Source organism: Phocoena sinus, chromosome 19 (assembly GCF_008692025.1).
Source record: "Phocoena sinus isolate mPhoSin1 chromosome 19, mPhoSin1.pri, whole genome shotgun sequence".
Taxonomy (NCBI): domain Eukaryota; kingdom Metazoa; phylum Chordata; class Mammalia; order Artiodactyla; family Phocoenidae; genus Phocoena; species Phocoena sinus.
The window spans coordinates 15,650,761-15,672,235 of NC_045781.1; the positions used below are offsets into that span (position 1 = coordinate 15,650,761).

At 48.3% G+C, this 21,475-nt stretch overlaps 2 protein-coding genes across 7 annotated transcripts in view; one reads left to right on the top strand and one right to left on the bottom strand.

Annotated features, from left to right (window-relative positions):
- Window positions 1-6,803: 6,803 nt before the first annotated feature.
- On the bottom strand, window positions 6,804-15,568 carry HAUS5 (HAUS augmin like complex subunit 5). Of its 5 annotated transcripts, none has more exons than XM_032614471.1 (19): window positions 15,410-15,568; window positions 14,602-14,664; window positions 14,477-14,509; window positions 14,321-14,345; window positions 13,625-13,730; window positions 13,386-13,545; window positions 12,232-12,301; window positions 12,058-12,140; window positions 11,499-11,556; window positions 11,226-11,350; window positions 10,957-11,038; window positions 10,725-10,855; window positions 10,345-10,507; window positions 10,047-10,127; window positions 9,800-9,945; window positions 9,428-9,539; window positions 9,218-9,350; window positions 7,845-7,977; window positions 6,804-7,676 (listed from the first exon to the last, which is right to left on the bottom strand). In XM_032614471.1, exons 1-19 carry the CDS (start codon window positions 15,505-15,507, stop codon window positions 7,559-7,561), a joined length of 1,920 nt encoding a protein of 639 aa, XP_032470362.1. In that variant the 5' UTR covers window positions 15,508-15,568; the 3' UTR covers window positions 6,804-7,558. The 5 variants fall into 5 exon arrangements, with proteins under 5 accessions (XP_032470362.1, XP_032470361.1, XP_032470364.1 ...); XM_032614470.1 differs by having other exon boundaries at window positions 10,957-11,101; window positions 15,410-15,543; XM_032614473.1 differs by having other exon boundaries at window positions 15,149-15,538.
- Window positions 15,569-15,626: 58 nt separating this feature from the next.
- Window positions 15,627-21,475, top strand: part of ATP4A (ATPase H+/K+ transporting subunit alpha) — a 75,114-nt gene continuing 69,265 nt past the window's right edge. For both annotated transcript variants that reach the window (XM_032614446.1, XM_032614447.1), the window contains exons 1-2: window positions 15,627-15,709; window positions 15,955-16,102. The gene's annotated coding sequence lies outside the window, so the exon portion shown is untranslated. The remainder of the gene's footprint in view (window positions 15,710-15,954; window positions 16,103-21,475) is intronic.

Sequence of the window (21,475 nt, forward strand, 5' to 3'; positions counted from 1 at the left end):
TGCATCTACTGAAGCCCGCGCGCTCTACAGCCCGTGCTCCGCAACGAGAGAAGCCACCGCAATGAGCAGCCCACGTACTGCAACGAAGAGTAGCCCCCGCTCGCGGCAACTAGAGAAAGCCGCGCGCAGCTATGAAGACCCAACATAGCCAAAAATAATAAATAAATAAAATTTTAAAAATAAAATAAAAACTCCCTGGGCTTCCCTGGTGGTGCAGTTGTTAAGAATCTGCCTGCCAGCTCATGCAGCTCAATATCAAAAAAACAAACAACCCAATCCAAAAATGGCCAGAAGACCTAAATAGACATTTCTCCAAAGAAGATATAGAGATTGCCAACAAACACATGAAAAGAGGCTCAACATCACTAATCATTATAGAGAAATGCAAATCAAAACTACAATGAGGTATCACCTCACACCGGTCAGAATGGCCATCATCAAAAAATCTACAAACAATAAATGCTGGAGAGGGTGTGGAGAAAAGGCAACCCTCTTGCACTGTTGGTGGGCATGTAAACTGATAAAACCACTATGGAGAACAGTATGGAGGTTCCTTAAATAACTAAAAATAGAACTACCATATGACCTAGCAATCCGCTACTGGGCATATACCCTGAGAAAACCATAATTCAAAAAGAGTCATGTCCACAATGTTCATTGCAGCACTATTTACAATAGCCAGGACATGGAAACAACCTAAGTGTCCATCGACAGATGAATGGGTAAAGAAGATGTGGCACACGCATACAATGGAATATTATTTAGCCATAAAAAGAAACGAAATTGAGTTATTTGTAGTGAGGTGGATGGACCTAGAGTCTGTCATACAGAGTGAAGTAAGTCAGAAAGAGAAAAACAAATACCATATGCTAACACATATATATGGAATCTAAAAAAAAAAAAAAGGTTCTGATGAACCTAGGGGCAGGACAGGAATAAAGACGCAGATGTAGGGAATGGACTTGAGGGACACAGGGAAGGAGAAGGTTAAGCTGGGGCGAAGTGAAAGAGTAGCATTGACATATACACACTACCAAATGTAAAATAGATAGCTAGTGGGAAGCAGCTGCTTAGCACATGGAGATCAGCTCGGTGCTTTGCGACCATCTAGAGGGTTGGGTTAGGGAGGGTGGGAGGGAGATGCAAGAGGGAGGGAATATGCGGATATATATATGCATATAGCTGATTCACTTTGTTATACAGCAGAAACTAACACAACATTGTAAACCAAGTATACTTCAATAAAGATGTTAAAAAAAAAAAAAAAAAAAAGAATCCGCCTGCCAGTGCAGGGTACACGGGTTTGAGCCCTGGTCCAGGAAGATCCCACATGCCGCGGAGCATCTAAGCCCGTGCGCCAAAACTACTGAGCCTGCGCTCTAGAAACCGCGAGCCACAACTACTGAGCCCGCATGCTTAGAGCCCGTGCTCCTCAACAAGAGAAGCCACCGCAAATGAGAAGCCCGCGCACTGCAATAAAGAGTAGCCCCCGCTCGCCGCAACTAGAGAAAAGCCCGCGCACAGCAACGAAGACCCAACCCAGCCAAAAATAAACAAACAAATAAATAAGTAAATAAATTTATAAAAAATAAATTAAAAACTCTCTTTTTATGCTCTTTGGAAGGAATTTACTATGCACAGCCCATACTTAAGGGGTGGAGTAGTTAAGCTCCACCTCCGTGAGAGTGAGATATCTGCATAAATTATTTGGAATTCTTTTGCACAAGGGATGTCTATTGTACCCCCTTTATTTCGTTATTAAATCACTTGTATCAGTATGGACTCATGGATATTCTATACTTTCGGTTATTATACAATTACACTTTAGTTATTTTGTTGCTCAAATTGTTCCAGCTTTTAAAATCCTATTAAAGTCTTTTTTTAACCTGAAAATTTCCCATCTCCTGCCTTTTTCTTCCTCCCTCTTTTCTTTCTCTTTCTCCCCCCACCCTCTCTTTTTTTTGTCTTCTATTTGTTGCAGAAACTGATCAATTGTCCTATAGGACGTCTCACATTTTGGATTTAACTAATTATGTTTGTTCACTTGTCCCTCGCTGCCTCCTCTCCCTTGCTTATTTATTGCAGTAACAGAAGCTTGATTAGATTTAGGTTTAATTTGGTAAAAGAATACTTAAGAGGTAATCCTGCTGTATCTCATCAGGAGCACATGGTATCTGGTTGTACTCCTTTGGTGATGCCAAGATTGATCAGCAGTGTCATCCTGTTCCATCCATTTTAAAAAGCTCAATCAATCTTTCCATTAATAGTTTTAGCAGCACTTGATCATCATTACCTGTATCTATTACTTATTAACATATGGAAGATAGTGGTTTTCGAATTTTATCATTCTCTCTGAAATTATTAGTGACTTTTATAAACGTCCTCCTTATCAGGAATTGGGTTACTTGTTCACATACAGGAAAGAAGACAGAAAATGCTTGATTCTTTCTCTATTTTATGTTGGCGGGGGGAAAGAAATGAGTTGGTTACTAACACCCTTCAAAGGTGACCAGTGAGGAATGTGTGTGTGAATATCAATATGAACTGACATTTTCAAACATATTTATGTGCTTCAAGTCATTGCAGTCATTCTTTTTATTAAATATTTATTTATTTATTAATATTTAATTTATTTTTTTGGCTGCATCGGGTCTTAGTTGTGGCATGTGGGATCTTCACTGAGGCATGCGGGATCTTTTGTTGCGGCGCGCGGGCTCTTCCTTGTGGTGTGCGGGCTTCTCTCTAGTTGTGGCATGCGGGTTTTCTCTCTCTAGTTGGGGCACACGGGCTCCAGGGCACGTGGGCTCTGTAGTTGTGGCGCGTGGGTTCCAGAGCGCGTGGGCTCTGTAGTTTGTGGCACACGGGCTCTAGTTGAGGCGCGTGGGCTCTATAGTTGTGACACGTGGGCTTAGTTGCCCTGCGGCATGTGGGATCTTTGTTCAAACCCGCGTCCCCCACATTGCAAGGTGGATTCTTTACCACTGGACCACCAGGGAAGTCCCCATTGAAGTCATTCTAATTGCTGCTCAAAATGTCCCATCTTTAGCCAGTGGCAACGCCTTCATACAGACTCCTGAGTCCTTTTGACTCAATCCCAGTAGTTTTGGAGGACGTCCTTGCTCTCTGGTACAAAATGCTTCATACTCATTTTGCACATTTCCTGCCCCAGACCTAGAATCAGCTATTTCCCCAAGGATCCCTGGTTCCTTTGAGTCAGAAATGGTATTTAGAGGCCACAGCCTGGGCACTAGGGTTGCTCATTGTTACTGCGTTGTCATATGTAGAGCTTTTCCGTGGACTTAGCTAGGGAAATATATATATAATACATATTTATATATATTTATTATACGTATTATATATATAGTTTAGAAAAAGAAAACCCCATGAGTTCATTCTAATATTTCCAATTCAAATGAAAGATTACAGGGTATTCTTGGATTTTATATTTGTATCTCTTTTCTTAAAAAAATATTTATTTATTTATTTGGCTGTGCCGGGTCTTAGTTGCGGCAGGTGGGGTCTTCACCGCCACATGCGGGATCCTCAGCTGCGGCATGTGGGATCTTTTAGCTGCAGCATGAGGGATTTTTAGTTGCGGCATGCGAACTCCGAGCTGCCGCATGTGGGATCTAGTTCCCCGACCAGGGAGCGAACCTAGGCCCCCTGTACTAGGAGCCCAGAGTCCTAGCCACTGGACCACCAGGGAAGTCTCGTGTATCTCTTTTCATTTGCATTAAAAACTTAGTCCCCAGTAACATTAGCATAGCTACATATTTGCTTTAGTCTAATATATAATTTCAAAATATATGATGTTGGGTCTCAAAATTTTAAACTGTATTTTACCAAAATAAAAAAAATCAGTATTATTATGAACAATAAGACTATTTGAAAGTAGGTTGCAGACATCATCCTTAATACTTCAACACACATTCTCTAAGAACATTCTCCCACTTAACCAAGATACCATTATCACACCAAAGAAATTTTATAAAGATACAGTATTATCCAATATACCAATCTCTCATTTCTCATATTCAAATTTCCCCAGTTGACTCAAAAATCTACTTTCGCGGGACTTCTCTGGTGGCGCAGTCGTTAAGAATCCGCCTGCCAATGCAGGGGACACGGGTTTGAGCCCTGGTTTGGGAAGATCCCACAAGCCGCGGAGCAACTAAGCCCGTGCGCCACAACTACTGAGCCTGCACTCTGGAGCCCCCAAGCCACAACTACTGAAGCCCACACGCCTAGAGCCCGTGCTCCGCAACAAGAGAAGCCACTGCAATGAAGAGTAGCCCCTGCTCGCGGCAACCAGAGAAAGCCCGCCTGCAGCAATGAAGACCCAACGCACCCAAAAATAAATAAAGTAAATTAAAAAAATTTTTTTAAATGTACTTTCGGGACTTCCCAGGTGGTCCAGTGGCTGACTCTCACTCCCAATGCGGGGGGACCCAGGTTTAATCCCTGGTCAGGGAACTAGATCCCACATGCCACAACTAAGACCTGGTGCAGCCAAATAAATATTAAAAAACAACCCCAAAGCCCACAAAAAACAACCCTCCAAACCAAAAAATAACCCCAAAATGTACTTTCAAACGCAAATGCTTATAAAAACTTAAAACACCCCACCCTGATTCAATCAAGATTTTGCATTGCATTTGGTTGTCATGTCTCTTTTAATGTAAAACAATCCCTACTGTACCCCCACTGACTTTCTGAAGAATATGATCTAGTTGTTTTGTACAAGGTCGCACAACCTTTATTTCACCCAGAATGTCTTTGGGATAGATTCCTATAAGTAGCATTGTCTGGGCAAAGAGTAAATGCTTATATCGTTTTCTTTTAATTAAAAAAATTATTATTATTACTTTTTGGGTTTTATTAATTAATTTATTTTGGCTCTGTTGGGTCTTCGTGGCTGTGCGCGGGCTTTCTCTAGTTGCAGCGAGCGGGGACTACTCTTCGTTGCGGTGTGTGGGCTTCTCATCGCGGTGGCTTCTCTTGTTGCAGAGAACGGGCTCTAAGTGCGCGGGCTTCAGTAGTTGCAGCACGCGGGCTTCAGTAGTTACAGCACGCGGGCTCAGTAGTTGTGTCTCACAGGCTCTAGAGTGCAGGCTCAGTAGTTGTGGCGCACGGGCTTAGTTGCTCCGCGGCATGTGGAATCTTCCTGGACCAGGGCTCGGACCCATGTCCCCCACATTGGCAGGCGGATTCTTAACCACTGCACCACCAGGGAAGTCCAATAAATGCTTATAGAGTTTTTCTGGAGATGATCTCACAGATATTCCATATTGCACATCCACTGATGTATCAGAGTGCTGTTTCCCATAGCCTTACCAACAGAGGGAGCTGCCAAAATTACAGGTTTCCTTTTCCCCAGTCTGGTAGGTGAGAAATGTATCAAAGTGGGGTTTTAATTTGCTTTTCTCTTACAGAGTTTGAGCATATTTTCTGAGAACTGTCCATTCATATATTTTGCCCATTTTTCCATGGACTTGGAATTTTTCTTTTCCACTTTGACACTACACACACACACACACACACACACTTTTATGTTATAAACTACAAACATTTCCCCCCGATTTGTCATTTCTTCTTACTTTTTTTTTTTTTCCCGGTACGCGGGCCTCTCACTGTTGTGGCCTCTCCCGTTGCGGAGAACAGGCTCCGGACGCGCAGGCTCAGCGGCCATGGCTCATGGGCCCAGCCGCTCCGCGGCATGTGGGATCTTCCCGACCGGGGCACGAACCCGTGTCCCCTGCATCGGCAGGCGGACTCTCAACCACTGCGCCACCAGGGAAGCCCTGTTTTTTTTTTTTAAACCATGTAAAAGTTTTATTTTTTTTTTGTCAGTACTTCCCCTTATTGCAACTGGATTTCAAATCATATTTAGGAAAGTTTGTCCAACTTCTAGTTTATAGAGGAATTCACCTACATGGAGCTCACATTTTGCTTGAGGACAATAAAATATAAAGTAAAACAGTGTATGTTAGAAGATGTGCTATGGAGAAATATTGAGCAAGGATGGGGGTAAGGACCCTCAGGTTCAGTAGCGGGGTGGCTCGGAGCTGAGATGAAAAGGAGGGGGGACACTAAGGTGGCACATAGGAAGGCAAACGTGTAAAGACTGGGGAAGAGTAACCAGGGATAGGAGGAGAACTGGGAGAGTGAGGGTGCTCTGGAGGCCAAGAGAGGAGTTATGGGAAGGGAGGTGGAAAATCAGGTTTAAAATCTCAAAGATGTCAAATATCCCTTATTTTTAAACTAACTGCAACCCCAATAAAACCCCCATCTATGTTTGTATTTCTTCTGGAACCAGGCAAATTGGGTATAAAGTTCACTTCATTTGAGAGAAAAACCTAGCAAGAGACAGGGACACATTGAAAAATAAGAGCAAGACGGCAATCAGCCATTTCAGGTACTAAGACGTATTACACAGCCTTTATAATTAAAACACCGTGGGGATGGCACACAAGAGTCAGACACAGTGGACTTGGAGAGAACACAGATGCAGCCAAATTAACCATGGAAACTTAGTGTATGAAAAGGTGGCATCTCAAGTCACCTAAAACTACTTTATAAAGTTTAGGTATGTAAAGTTTTACTTTATAAGTTGAAGATAATTCACAGCGAAATGCTGCGATCTAATCAGTACAGCTAGATTAGTTCTGAAAAATCTATACACCTGTGTAACCCCACCACCTTCAATGTACAACATATTCCCAACTCGAGAAAGTTTGTCTCCTCCTTGGTTGATCCCTGCCACCCAGCCCTCCTTCAGAGGCAATCACTGCTCTCAATGAGAATTTTAATAAGTGATAGTGAGATATATTTAAAATAAGATAAAATTGAATCCATTTAGATAAATTCCAAATGGCTCAGAGATTTAAAATTTACATTTACAAAAGAAATTGTATAAAACTAGAAGGAATGTCATCTCTTAAACCTTCCCCTCTTCCAGCAGATGCACTGCCTCCTCAGCCCTCACACCAACACATCTGAACGCAGGGCCTTTGCATGTGCTGTAGTCTTCCCCTCTGCAAGCTTTCCTCAGATACCCGTGTGCTTCCTTCTCTCTCTACCTTTACAGAGTGTCACCTTTGCTGTGTAGCCCTCTATTTAAAAATCACACCACTACAACCGCTTTTTCTCCACAGCAGTTCTTCCACATACTAAATATTTTGCTTATTTTGTCAGTGGTCTGTTCTCCTGTCCTAGAATGACAACTCCCTGAAGGCTGGGACTTCTGTCCATTTTTTTTAGTGCTGGATCCTCAGTATTTAGAGCAGGTGCTTGATTACTTTTTGTTGAGGGTAAAAGTGACGAGGAGAGTTTCAGGTAGGGTGGGGCACACATTCTCTTGGCTTTAGTGGGATGATAGGACAGTGGCAAGGTGACTGAGAGGAAAAACAGAACAGCCTGTGAAGGGGGACGGCAGGTGTGGGTAGAGACAATGGGCTGATGCATCCAGGCAATGCTTTCTTCCAAAAGTCTTATTAAGGGAAGTGAAGTGTTGGGGTGAACAAATGCAAGGCTCTGGACTTCTTTTTGAGCCACCTCTTCATCTGCACAGCTGCTGCAGGGCGCCTTGGGCCTGGATCCAGCGCAGCTGCCACTGGGGCAGGGACAGGCCTTGGCACAGCTCCCCGGAGAGGGCGGCTTGTCCTGGCTGCTCCCACCTGGAGAAGGGGATGGCCTAAGAGGGAAGGCCTGGACCTCCAGACCTTCACTGGCCTCCGCCCAGCACCATGCTCTGCTTGTCATCAGCCCCCCACCCCCACCCCCGCCCGGTCTAAGTTCTGCCTGTTCCACCAGTCAGCCCCCACCTCATCGTGCCCCCGTCTCACCAGTCCCCCACAGCTCCCTGCAGCTCGGGGATTCGCTTCAGTGCTTGTTTCAGCAGGTTCTCCAGGCGCTTCAGAGCCTGCCCCAGGTTCTCTTTCTGCTCCTTTTCCTGGGATGCCCAGATCTGCAGCAGCTCTGCAGGTTAGAAACCCGGGGGGCAGCAATGAATCCTCTGGCTCCCTGGTGCCTTGCAGCCATTGGGTCACCAAGTCTCCAATCATCTAGCCTTCACCTGAGCATCTCTCCTAATCCTCTTTCTCCTCCCAGGTCCTCTTACCACGTGCAAGCCCACCATACCTGAGGCGTCATTCTGAATGCCTTCCTCCCTCCCCCTGATGGCCCCTCGATCTCCACGGCCCAACCCTCAGTGTCCTCCCTGCTTCCCTACTTGGGCCCAAACCTCAGCCTCTTACCGGTCCATCCTTCACATGGCAGCCAGAGTGATCTCACAGCCTAAACCTGATCCTTTCCCTCTCCTGCTTGGAACCCTGCAAGGCTCCCCAGAGCCCCAAGACAGAGCCCAGGCTCTCAGCCCAGTACTTGAGGGGTGCATCATGTGACCTCTGCTTACTACTCCTGAGCGAAACCTCACCTGACTCCCAGGGCCCACTGGAGACACCATCTTTCCTCCTGGACAGCTCTCACCTCTTTCCCCATTGAGCTCTCAGGGCCAGCACATGGCACACACCCAGCGAGTGCTTGCTAAGTGAATCCAGGAATAAATGACTTTTCTGAGTTTCAGCTTCCTCTCTGTAAACTGGGGTCTTATACTCCCTTCCCTTACGGTAAGGACTGGAAGACACTGTGCGTGTGCAGATAGCAGTGACTAGAATCACACCAGAGACACAGAGTGCCTGCTGCAGCCAGGCATGGCTCAACACCCTGTCTGGGTCACCTGACTGAGCCTTTCCAACAACTCTGTAAGGTATCAAGATCATGCTTATTCCACTGAGGAGGAAGCTGAGGCACAGGGAGATCCCGCAGCAAGGAGGAGGTGGGGCTGAGAAGGGAATCCAGGTAGTTTAACTACACAGCCCAGTTTCTCACTACTCAAGTATACTACTGTTTGGTGATGGAGGAGTATTTGGCAATTCAATGAGCAGTGCTGCCTCATGGTTAGGAGCACAGACCCATGTTAGACGGCCTGGACTCAAATCCCAGCTTGGCTGTCTGGGCAGCTACCAAGCCTTCTGCTTCTCAGTTCTCTCCTCTGTAAAGCGGAGAGAACCCCTGGGCTGCTGTGCAGATGAAACCAGTGAGCATGCTCAAAGCACTCAGCACACTGTATAAGCAGTGGGTGCTTCTGATTTCTCCTGGACGCTGATGGTCCTGGGAAGGGGCTGGGATGCTGGATAAGGAAGCAGGGCAGGCCTACCCCGGGTGGATGGTCCTGGCGGCAGGCTGGTCTTCATGTGGAGCAGATACCAGCATCGGAGACTTCGCTGGTCCTGGAGGAACAGAAGGTCCTGGCGAAGAGAGGCAGCCTTTGGGAGGAGCAGCTCCGGAGCCTGGAGGAAGGGGGAAGGACAGTCACCTGGGGTGGGGGTAGAGGTGGGAAGACGGGTCCTAAGGGACAGGCACTCACCTTCCCTGCGGGCAGCCCCAGTGTGTGGCTCAATACTATGAGGCTGGAGCCTCTTGGGGATGCAGGATGCAGCTGGTGGATGGATGGCAGGACCGTAGGGAGGGGCTGCAACCTGTGGGGGAAAATCCAGGTTGGGTGGGGCACTGAGAGGGAGGCTTGGGTTCCAGAGGCTCTGGGGGCTGGGAGCTGGACTCAGGAGGCCCAGGAACTTGGAGGTGGGTCTGAGGACTAGGATTCCAGAATGGGGCTGAGGACCTGAAGGTGAGGCCTGGCAGCTCGGGAACACTGGGAGGACTGGAATTGATTTTGTGGAGTGGGCCCAAGGAGCAACAGTCATCCATGGCAGGGGACATGGCGATGGCCCCGTCTCACCCTCCAGGGCTGTGCCGCAGCAGGGTGCCCATCGGAAGATGGGGCAGATGCTGGGCTCCCTCCTCTAGACACCGAAGCAGCTCCTGGCTCTGCGGTGCCACCATCTCAGATGTGGGGACCACTTTTTGCCGAACCAAAGCTAGCACCTGTGGGGAAGGAAAGGGATGGGAAGGGCAGTGTGAGGCCGCTTAGGCCCCTCCCTAGGAGACCCAGCCCTACCCAGAATTTGCCCCAACTCCCATCTCACCTCCCCAGGGCTCCGGCACAGGCTCGTCTTGCTGGCTGAGTTGCCCTTGATGAGCAGGCGGACCTGTTCCTGTGTCTCCTCCTAGGCAACAGAGAGGTCACGGAGATGGGCTGCTTTTCCTTGTCACCTTCCAGCCTCTGCCCTTGCTCACCCCTTTGCACAGGTCCTGATTCCTCTTGGGAGTCTCACCCTGGCCCCCTTCCCTCACCAGGAGGCCCAGTTCTGGATCTTAAGGGTCCCAGCCTCACCCCGGCCCTCCACCAGGCCCTGCCACTTCTCCCGGAGTCCCGCCTCTCACCACCAGTTGGCGCCAGTGCAAGATCCTCTGCTGTTTGGCCTGTAGCTCCTGGAGCAGAAGCTGCCGCTGCCCAGCAGCCTCCTCCAGCTCCTGGCTCATGGCATGCAGGGCCTTGAGTTCTGCCCACAGGGCAGAGCTCCGGAGCCCCAGCACCAATGCCTGCCTGGGGCACGAGTAGAAAAGAGCAAAGGAGAAGGAAGGTGACTAGGACTCACCACAGAGGAGGGAGATCAGATCTGCAAGGATGCACAGGGAGCCATAGCACAGGGAGACAAACCAGAAGAGCAAGCAGAGATGCAGAAACAGGAGCCACAGGTGCAGAAAAAGTCCAATAACCTGAAACCTCTGGGAGAGAGATGGCCTAGAGGCCTCTGCCTCACCTCTCGCTGGATCCCACGGTACATCTCTCCATCTGCTCCATCAGGCCTTGGAGGTGCCGGGTCAGGATTTGATGGTCCTTCAGGAGGGGGCCCCGCTGGGTGACCAGCGCAGCCACAGACTGCCAGCCCTCCTGGAGCGAGGCACAGAGTCAGGGTGGGCATGGTCCCTGGGGTTGGGGGCTGGGGGAGGGGATCGAGTGGGTTGGGAAGGAGATGGAGTCCTGGGGGTCACCTGGATGAGATGCACCATGGACGGCAGGGCCTGGCTAGAGTTGGGCTGGTCTGGGGCCTGGGAGCTGAGAGTAGGGGCCGAGCTGCAGAGAGAGGAGAACCTGTCCCCTTGCCTGGGCCCTTGGGGGTAACCAATGTCAGCCCACCTGCCAGAATGGTTACTGGGTTTCAGTTCCACCCCCATCAGCAGGTCACCCTGCCTGGTCCTGACCTGTCCCAATTTACTCAGCCCACTGCCCTGCTCTGACTGTGGGAGCATCCACGCCACACCTGGCTATCTCTGTATCTTGGAGCTCATCCACGGTGCACAGGGACTGGATCTCTGCCTCCCGCTCTGCAGCCAGATGCTCCAAGGCAGCCAGGATGTGGCCCGGAGGGTGGTTTGTCAGCAGTGTCTGGTGAGGAGAGGAGTGAAGTCAGGGCAGGATGGAGGAGGGCTACGAGCTGGGACTCCATGGAGAAGGGGAAAGATCAAGAGTTAGGTCCTGGCACCCTGAGGTTTACATGGGGCAGAGGGTGTGTCCTTTTTGAGAGCCCCCTCACCTCCACTGAGCTAAGCCACTGCTGGTAGGAAGTTCCAAAGAGATCATCTCGAGGGGTTCTGTGGAGTTGGGGAAGGGGACAGAGAATGTTACAGAACACATCAACTCACCCTCTAATGATCACCACCACCCTATAGGGTAGGGGTTGTCATTGTCCCCATTTTAAGGATTGGAAACCAGGCTCTTTCTCTACACCTGTCAGACTTGAGTTCCCCACTTAATATCAACTCGCTGGTCTTGGGCCCCTTCACGTGTGCTGTTTACCTGGAACACCCTCTCAACCTTTTACCCTCCTCACCAGAGAACCCGTCCTGTCTCCTTAGCTGGGTAAGGCATTTCATTTGGGTTCCCTGCACCTCTCAGGCGTCCCCACCCTCTGACAGCCCTAACTACCTGGGTTGTCACTGTCTATGATGGTCTGTTTCCCTCTTTTCCCAGCCTGGGAGCCCTGTCAGGGCAGGGCCTGGGCTAACAGAGCCCAGAGGCCCAATGTCTGTAACAAGTGACTACCCCCAAAGCCCAGGTTCTTTGCAGGGTCTCGGGGGTTGAGGGATACTCACGGAATGCTGCCTCCCTTGGCCCGAGGCATCAGGAGCTTCTGCAGGAACTGGGTCCGGAGGCTGCAGGCTGTTCGGACATCACCCTGTGAAGAAGGGAGTGTAGCATGAGGAGGGCCCAAAGGTCCACCGAACCCCAGGCTCCCCACCTTTTCCCCCATGGCCCAGGACTCTTACCAGGACCACAGGCTCCAGGCTCAGGGCTGCTGATGTCAAGGGTCCAAAGTTTATATCCACTTTGGCCTTCCTGGAGAGAGGAGTGCAGTTGGGGCTGAGGTTCCTGGGAGGAGGGAGCTGGCAGCACAGATGTCTGTGTCCCCTCTCGCTGCCAGCAAAGCTAGCCTGGATCTCAGAGGCCAACCCCAAATTAGACCACTGTCATCTCCTGGCTAGATGACTGCATTAACCTCCTCATCGGTCTCCCTGCTCTTGCCCACTGCAGTCTGCTCTCTACCCAGTAGTCAATGATCCTATTAAAACCTCATACAGATCATGTCACTGTTTTGCTCCAAACCCTTGAAAACAATGTGATGTGGCCCCATTACACTCAGAAAAGCAACAATGGGTATTAGAACTCTTCTAAGCACTCCACGTGATTTGACTCACTCAATTATCATACCTACCCTATAGAGTAGGTATTAATATTATCCCCATTCTATGGAACTTAGAAACTGAGGCACAAAGAAGTTAAATACTTTGCCCAAAGTCACACAGCTGTAAGTGGCTGAGCCAGGCCATGAATCCAGCCTGAGAATAAAATTCCAATGCCTCCATGGCGCTCTGTCCACCTCTCCAACCTACCACCTCACGCTCTCCCTCTTGCCTACGAAACTTAAGCCGAACTGGCCTCTTGGCTGTTCTTCCCACATGCCAAGCTCAGGGCTCTGCTTCTGCTGTTCCTCTCCATGGAAATCCCTCCCCCAACTCAAATGTTACGTCCTCAGAGAGGCCTTCTCTGACCATCATACCTAGGGCAGGATGTCCCTCTCCCTTTCTATCATGTCACCTTTTCTTCATAGCGCTCATCTCTACCTATGATTACAGGGTCTGTCTCCTAGTTTACCACCTGTCTCCTCTGCATCACAGTGTGAGGTCCATGAGGGCAGGGCTGTCCCATTTACCGTTTTTTTTCCCCCGCACCGGTGTTCTAGATATATAGCTGGCACTATTCTAGGCACTGGAAATACAGGTGGCTGAGATGACAAAACTTCCTGGCCTCATGGATGTTAAATCTTAAGGAGTGGAGCCCAGAATTCTGGAACCCAAGGAGCGTCCGGGCAGAGCACTGGGTCTTTAAGAATGTGGCTGCTCCCCGGACACCTGGGGCTTACCTCTCTATGTCCTGCAGATGCTTGAGCTGATTCTGCAGCTGCTGGATGGGACCTTGGAGCCCACGCTGCTGTCTTTGCATGGCCCCAGCTTGGGCCCGGAGGAGGAGAGCACGACGCTGGGTGTCTTGCATGCTCTGTAGGGCCCGCTCCATGGCCATGTCTGTGAGAGGAACAGGGGCGGCCATCAGTACTTTCCTTAACCTTGTTCTGCTGCCCATCTGTCCAGCCCCATGGGTCACCCTGAGCCTCAGTCTCTCGCTCCAACAGCTCCAGGCTCTGGTCTAACTCCAGGATCTCTGCCCGCAGGTGGGCAACAGCGGCTTCCAGCTTCAACTTCCGATGGGCCTGGTGGAATCAGGTACAGGGTCAGATGCATGGCCTGGCTGGGGCTCGGCCTGGCCTGACTGCCCTGTGTGGAGCAGCAGTCTCTTACCTGCCCAGTTAGGTGGCAGAGGGTTTTCCCTAGGCAGTTTCGGTGCCTGAACTTCTAGGACCAGAAGAGCACTATGGTACTATCCTGTCCCCCTCCTTCCTCCTGGGATTGCCTCATCTAGCCTCCCACCCTGTTTCTTGTCTCCGTCCCAGTCCTCATCTCCCCACTGAGCCCCACACCTGGAAGTCCTGAGGTCTCCCGGAAGCCTCCCCCACCCCAGATGTCACCTGGGCACCATGCACACATTGGGTCCCATATTGGTCTCAGTATCTCTCCCAAACCAGTCTCTTCTCCCAACCTCACCAGCTTTGATGCCCCATATCCATGTCCCCCCAACCACAGCTCATACCTTCTCCCCCTAGACTGTAAGCCCTGTGAGTGCAGGGGTCAGGGCTGTTTTGTGACAGTGACCCTAGCATCACCCAGCACAAGGCTGGGGCTAGAGCAGGTCTACAAGTCCTCTTTTTGGATGAAAGAAAATCTTGCAGCACGTGCTTCTCACCTCTGGACTGTCCTGGTGGCCATACCTGAGGAAATGAGGCCAGAGTTAGGGGATGACAGGGACTTCCAGGGGGAGATGGGAGGCTGAGGCTGTGGGTGGGGACATGGCTTGAGGGGGCTGGGAAGACAGGAGGGGACAGCTTTGAGGACCAGTTACCAGAGCAGGTTTCCCCGGATCTTCTTGACATTCCTATAGTGGAGAGGTAGGAGGAAGGGGAGTTACTGTAGGACTCGCCTAGGTCCCCTCCCCTGCCACAGCTTCCCTCACGCAGCCGGGCTCACCTCTGGCTGTGCACATGCCGCAAGACGTAGGCCCAGATATCGGCCCCCTGGCCCAGACACAGCCTGTGGGAACAGTATGTAAGGGGATGCCTGGGACGTCACACAGGGTGGAGGATCTTCATTCGCAGGGTGGTGGGGGTTAAGGTCTTTACTAGGGAATTCTCACCTCTTGGGGGAGGGAGGGTCCATACTTTTGGGGGTAAGGTATTCCCTCCTGGGGAGTTCTCAGTCACTGAGAGGGTGGGCTTCTCACTGGGTGTAGGGGTATTCTCATTCCATGGTGGAGTGCTCCCTTTCTCCTGGGAGAGGGTTATCTCCAGTCACTTCCAGAGGTGGGGGTGAGGGCTATACTGCCTGGAGGGGCTCTCTCATTATCAGCTGTGGGTCATCACTCCTATACATTCAATCTTCAATGGGGTGGTCCTTGCTGACTCCAGAGGGTCCTCACTGGCTGGGCTAGGGTGTGTGGTGGGTGATGAAGTGCTGCAGGGACAGCCTTACTCTGGAGATCCAATTTCCCCACCGGGAGGGGGCATTCATTACTAACCCACTGGTGCAAGGGACCTCACTCTGGGCGGCCTCACAGGATGGGCGCGGGAGTGTTGGAGTCACCGCCAGGACGTCCTCACACAGTTCAGGATCCTGTGCCGGGATTTACTACTCGGGGGGCGGGGGCGCCCTCAAGGGTTATTCTCACTCGGGCAGAGGGGGATGGGGAGGGCGGCGCGTCTTAGATGACGATGTGGTTCTCACTCCCCGGGACTCTATCTCCAGGGTGGGGAGTCGTCACTCCTAGAGAGGTCCTCACCTGCGCAGCGTCGACTCCGGGGCCCGGGCGGCCACGGGCGCCTCCATCTCTTCCGCCGCCCAGCAGCCCAGTTCCCGCGCTTGCTGCGCTAACTCCATGACAGCGCCTCAGCCGCCGCCTCCCGCCCCTTCTTCAAGTGTGGCTTCCGCCTCTGACGTCACGAGTGCGCCGGAAGTGACGCCATCGATCGCCAGACAGGGAGGGGCTTTCCGGCTCTGCAAGATGTCAGAGCCTATCTACGTCTCTCATGCTTGAGGGTCCGGTCCCTTTGAGTGGAGATGAAACGGGCGTGGAGAAACGGTGGGGCCCGCTAGCCTTCTGCATCCTCCTTCCTACTACCACATGTTCCCTAAGAGACCAAAGGTCCCCAATGCCTCCCTTCATTTTCTTGACAAAATGGGACTTTCATCCCAGGAGGATGAGAATCAGGCGAGGAGATGCCAAATTTACTGCTTTTTGGTTTCAGAAACAGGGTGTCAGGTCTGAGTGAGAGATAGAGGGCAGATGGCATGACCCTAATATCTCTCCGGCATGCTTTCTTCTAGGTATTCGTTCGTCCTTACCATTCTGTAACATTCGTGAGCTGACCCTGTGCTGGGGACACCCCGGTGGCTGAGACAGCCCCAGTCCCAGCTACTCGAGCCCCAGCTACTGGAGCTACCAGTTCAGTGAGGGACACAGACGCATCACCAGGTAGGGATGGTAGAACGTAAGCAGCAGGGGTGGGTCAATTTGGGACACAAGAAATGTGAGAGGTCTATGGAGTGCCCCAGAAAGCACTGGATACTAGGGCTGGAGTTCTGGAAAGCCCACTCAGTCTCAGACATGACCCTGAGAAATGGCAACATTCAGGGACTTTTCATTCAATATGATTCATCACTGTCCTCAGTGTCCAGTACAGAGCCTGACGCTCTAAATAGTTGTTGAAGAAACAAATGGCAGGAAAGGTGGTGGGGGTGAGACTAAAGCTGGGAACGCTGGGAGGAGGATGGAGCAGGATGAAGGGAGGAAGGGGTTGAGGACAGTGCTGGACCACTGTAGGGCTGTGGAGAAGAAAGGAGACTGAGTAGATGGGTCATGTGAGGTTGACTGGCTGTTGAGGGTTGAGATCCAGGGCTCTAGGCTGATTAGGTGGAACAGACCTTGAAATGGGGAGGTGAGAGAAGGGGCAGCTTTGGGGGAGATGCTGATAACAATGTGAGACTCTGGGTGTGAGGAGTCAAGGGGACATCCAAGGGTCAGCCGAGTCTCTAGTCCAGGGAAAAGGGGACCATGAGGTCACCACTAAATAGCAGATTTCGGGGAGAAGCTGAGTTCAGCTTCAAATTCTTCATAAGGGCTGAGATGCAGAAGAGGGTGCCAGGGGCTGATGTAATCCAGATGGGCTTCCTGGAAGAAAGACTAGCAGCTGCTACTCCACCATCCTGATTTCTCAAGTTTCCATTTCTTTCAAACATCTCCACCCTTCCAACCTTTGTGTGTTGTTTTGCTGTTAAAAAAAAAGAAAATCAATTAGACAGCATGTTTGCCAAGGGCCTCTGAGCCTTTCAAGGGACTTTAGAAAGTATTGGCTGTTAAAGGAATGAAAAGACAAGTCACAGACTGGGAGAAAATATTTGCAAAACACATATCTGATTATTGATGAGTATCCAAAATATGCAAAGAACTCTTAAAACTCAACCATAAGAAAACAAATAATCCAATTTAAAAATGGACAAAATTATGAACTGATGTCTCACCAAAGATGATATACAGATAAATGCAAATAAGCATGTGAAAAGTTGTTCAACATTATAGGTCATCAGCGAGCTGCACATTAAAACAATAACGCGTTACCTCTACATACCTATTAGAATGTCTAAAATCCAAGACAATGACAACACCAAATGCTGCTGAGGATGTGGAGCAATAGGAGCTCTCATTCATTGCTGGTGGGAATGCAAAATGATAAAGCCGCTTTGGAAGACAATCTGAAAAGGCCATATGCTGTATGATTGCAACTATGTGGCATTGTGGAAAAGGCAAAACTATAGAGATCAGTAAAAAGATGGTAGTGGCCAGTGGGTGGGGGGTAAGGATGAAAAGGTGAAACACAAAGGGTGATTTTTTTAGGAGGGTGAAACTATTTTGTATGATACTGTAATGATGGATATGTCATATTATGCATTTGTAAAAAGCCATAGAACTGTACAACACAGAGTGATCCCTAACGTAAGGTATGGATTCTGGTTAGGAATAATGTTTCACTCTTGATCATCAATAGTAACAAAGGTACCATCCTCCTGCAAGATGGTAATAATAGGGGAAAATGTGTGTGGAGGGAGGGGACGTAGATGGGAACTTTATTTTTTGTGTGGTTTTTCTCTAAGCATAAGACTGCTCACAAAAAAATAAAGTCTATTAAACAAAAGAATTGGCCAAAAAGCTGGAATATTGTTTAATGAATATCTATAACCATAAACGAATGGCAGTTAATCAGATGCACCTTGACTCAAGCTATATAATTATATATAAATATAAAAGGATTCTTTATCTGTTTTGGATAAAAAATTAAAGGCAAATAAGGAATAATTGCCAGCAGTTTCCCCTCCAGCTCTAAAAAAAGCCAATAGGGATTATTAGGCACATCCTCTCAAGACACCTAAGAGAGAGCAGAGCTGGTCATGTGACCATCTCCCCAGCAACCACTAAACATCTTCTCCCCACTCTCCTCCAGTCTCTGTGTGGTGGCTTTGTAATGTGTCCACTTGACTAGGTTGAATGAACTATTTCCTAGAATCACCTTCTGTGTCCAATTATGATGGGACGGAAGAGGTTCTTGGGCAAGATTTGGAGGGGAGAAGTGAAGCAGCTGCCCTTTTGTAGATCACACAGGTTGTCACTGGCTGGCTGCTGGCTCATCATGTTTGCATAGGGCAGCAGCCAGGCCAGCAATTGTTTCACCTTCTCCTGGCTCTTCCTTCAACTTCTCCAACTCCTGGGCCATATGTGTGTTGAGCTCCAACTTCTTCTGTGGCTGCTCATACCAACAAGGTCAGAGGCAAGCTTGCTTCCCCCCATTTTACATCTGTCTTCCCTTCCTAACAACAGCCTGCCCTGTGCACTTCGAGTGCCAGCATCTGACACTAAGACAACAATATTAAGGATTGCCTAATGACTCCACCAATTGTATAATATCAAATCCCTGTTTATCTATCGATTGATCTATCTATCTGATATATCTCCCCTAGTGGTTCAGCCTCTCTGATTGAACCCCGATACAAGGAGGATACTGAGGCCAGGGCATGGAACCAGGGCAGGGGATGATAGGACTGAAGCACTGCAGGGGGCTGGTGGAAGTAATGATCAGGCTGAATGGAGGGAACTTATCCTTAGGTTAAGACCTTTCCAGAGAGGAAAGCAGTGTTCTCATTGGGACAGTACCTGTCAAGACTCCCTCCCTCTCACATCTGAGCTTTTATTCCTGTTGTGCCCCCCCACAACTCAATTACCCTTCTTTCTTATCTTCAAAGGCTACCTCCTCCTCATCCTTTAGATCTTCCCCCCTTTATTTATTTATTTATTTAAAATTTGAATTGTAGGGAATTCCCTGGCTGTCCCGCGATTAGGACTCCATGCTCTCACTGCCAAGGGCCTGGGTTCAGTCCCTGGTTGGGGAACTGAAATCCCACAAACTGGATTTCAGCAGTGCTGGAAACAGCACGGCAAGAAAAAAACAAATTGAATTATAATTAACATGCACTATTGTGTTAGTTTCAGGTATAATGATTTGATATTATTATACATTATGAAATGATCATTACAATAAGTCCAGTTACTATCTTTCACCATACAAAGTTGTTACGATATTATTGGCTAGATTCCATATGTTGTACATTACACCCCCATGACTTATTTATTTTATAGCAGGAAGTTTGTATCTCTTAATCCCTTTCACTTATTTCATCTGTTCCCCCACCAGGTCCCACTGGGGACCACCATTTTGTTCTCTGAATCTGTTTTTCTTTTGTTTTGTTTGTTCATGTGTTTTGTTTGTAAAAATTCCACATAAAAGTGAAATCATAGTGTTTGTTTTTCTCTGTCTGATTTATTTCACTTAGCATAATACCCTGCAGGTTAATGCATGTTGCTGCAAATGGTAGGAATTCATTTTTTAAAAAAATTTATTTTTGGCTGTGTTGGGTCTTCGTTGCTGTGCATGGGCTATCTCTAGTTGCGGTGAGCAGGGGCTACTCTTTGTTGCAGTACGCGTGCTTCTCATTGTGGTGGCTTCTCTTGTTGCAGAGCACAGGCTGTAGGTGCACGGGCTTCAAAAGTTGTGGCACGCGGGCTCAGTAGTTGTGGCTCGCGGGCTCTAGAGCAGAGGCTCAGTAGTTGTGGCACGTGGGCTTCGTTGCCTTGTGGCATGTGGCATCTTCCCAGACCAGGGCTTGAACCCATGTCCCCTGCATTGACAGGCGGATTCTTAACCACTGTGCCACCAGGGGAGTCCCTGACCCAATTTTTAAATTGGGTTGTTTGCTTTTTTGATATTGAATTGTATGAGTTCTTTGTATATTTTGGATATCAACCCCATGTTGGTTATATTGTTTTGCAAATATCTTCTTTCATTCAGTAGTTTGCCTTTTTGTTTTTATGGTGGATTCCTTTGTTGTGCAAAGCTTTTTAGTTTGATGTAGTCCCATTTGTTTATTTTTGCTTTTGTTTCCCTTGCCTCAGGAGACATCAAAAATAATATTGCTGACTGATGTCAAGAGTGTACTGTCTATGTTTTCTTCTAGGTGTTTTATGATTTCAGGTCTTACATTTAAGTCTTTAATCCATTTTGAGTTTATTTTTATATATGGTATAAGAAAGTGGTCATTTTCATTACTTTGCATGTAGCTGTACACTTTTTCCATCATTTATCGAAGAGACTGTGTTTTCCCCATTGTATTTTCTTGCCTCCTTTGTTGTAGATTAATTGACCATATGAGGGTGGGTTTATTTCTGTGCTCTCTGTTTTGTTCCATTGATATGTGTCTGTTTTTCTACCAGCACCATACTGTTTTTTTTTTGTTGTTGTTGTTGTTTTGCGGTACGCAGGCCTCTCACTGTTGTGGCCTCTCCTGTTGCGGAGCACAGGCTCCGGACACGCAGGCTCAGCGGCCATGGCTTACGGGCCCAGCCGCTCCGCATCATGTGGGATCCTCCCGGACCGGGGCACGAACCCGTGTCCCCTGCATTGGCAGGCGGACTCTCAACCACTGCGCCACCAGGGAAGCCTGTATACTGTTTTGATTAATAACTTTGTAGTATAGTTTCAAGTCTAGGAGCATGAAACCTTCAACTTTGTTCTTTCTCAAGTTTGTCTATTTGGGGTCTTTGATGGTTTTATACAAATTTTAGGATTATTTGTTCTAATTCTGTGAAAAATGCCATTGACATTTGATAGAGATTGCATTGAACATGTAGTTTGCTTTGGGTAGTAAGAACATTTTAATGATGTTGATTCTTCCGATCCATGATCATGGTATATCTTTCCTTTTATTTGTGTCATCTTCAATTTCTTTCCTCAGTGTCTTACAGTTTTTAGAATACAGTTATTTTTACCTCCTTGGTTAAATTTATTCCTAGGTATTTTATACTTTCTGATGCCTTTGTAAATAGGATTTTTTTCTTCATTTCTCTTTTTGATAGTTCATTATTAGTATATAGAAATGCAACAGATTTCTGGATCATATAGTAGTTCTATTTTTAGTTTTTTTATTTATTTATTTATTTATTTATTTTTATTTTTAGTTTTTTAAGGAGCTTCCATGCTGTTCTCCATAGTGGCTGCACTAATTTACATTTCCACCAACAGTGTATGAGGGTTCCCTTTTCTCCATATCCTCTCCAGCATTTGTTATTTGTAGACTTTCTGATGATAGCCATTCATACAGATGTGAGGTGATACCTCACTATGGTTTCGATTTGCATTTCTCTAATAATTAGTGATGCTGAGCGTGTTTTCATGTGCCTGTTAGCCATCTGTATGTCTTCTTTGGAAAAATGTCTGTTTAGGTCTTCTGCCTACTCTTTGGT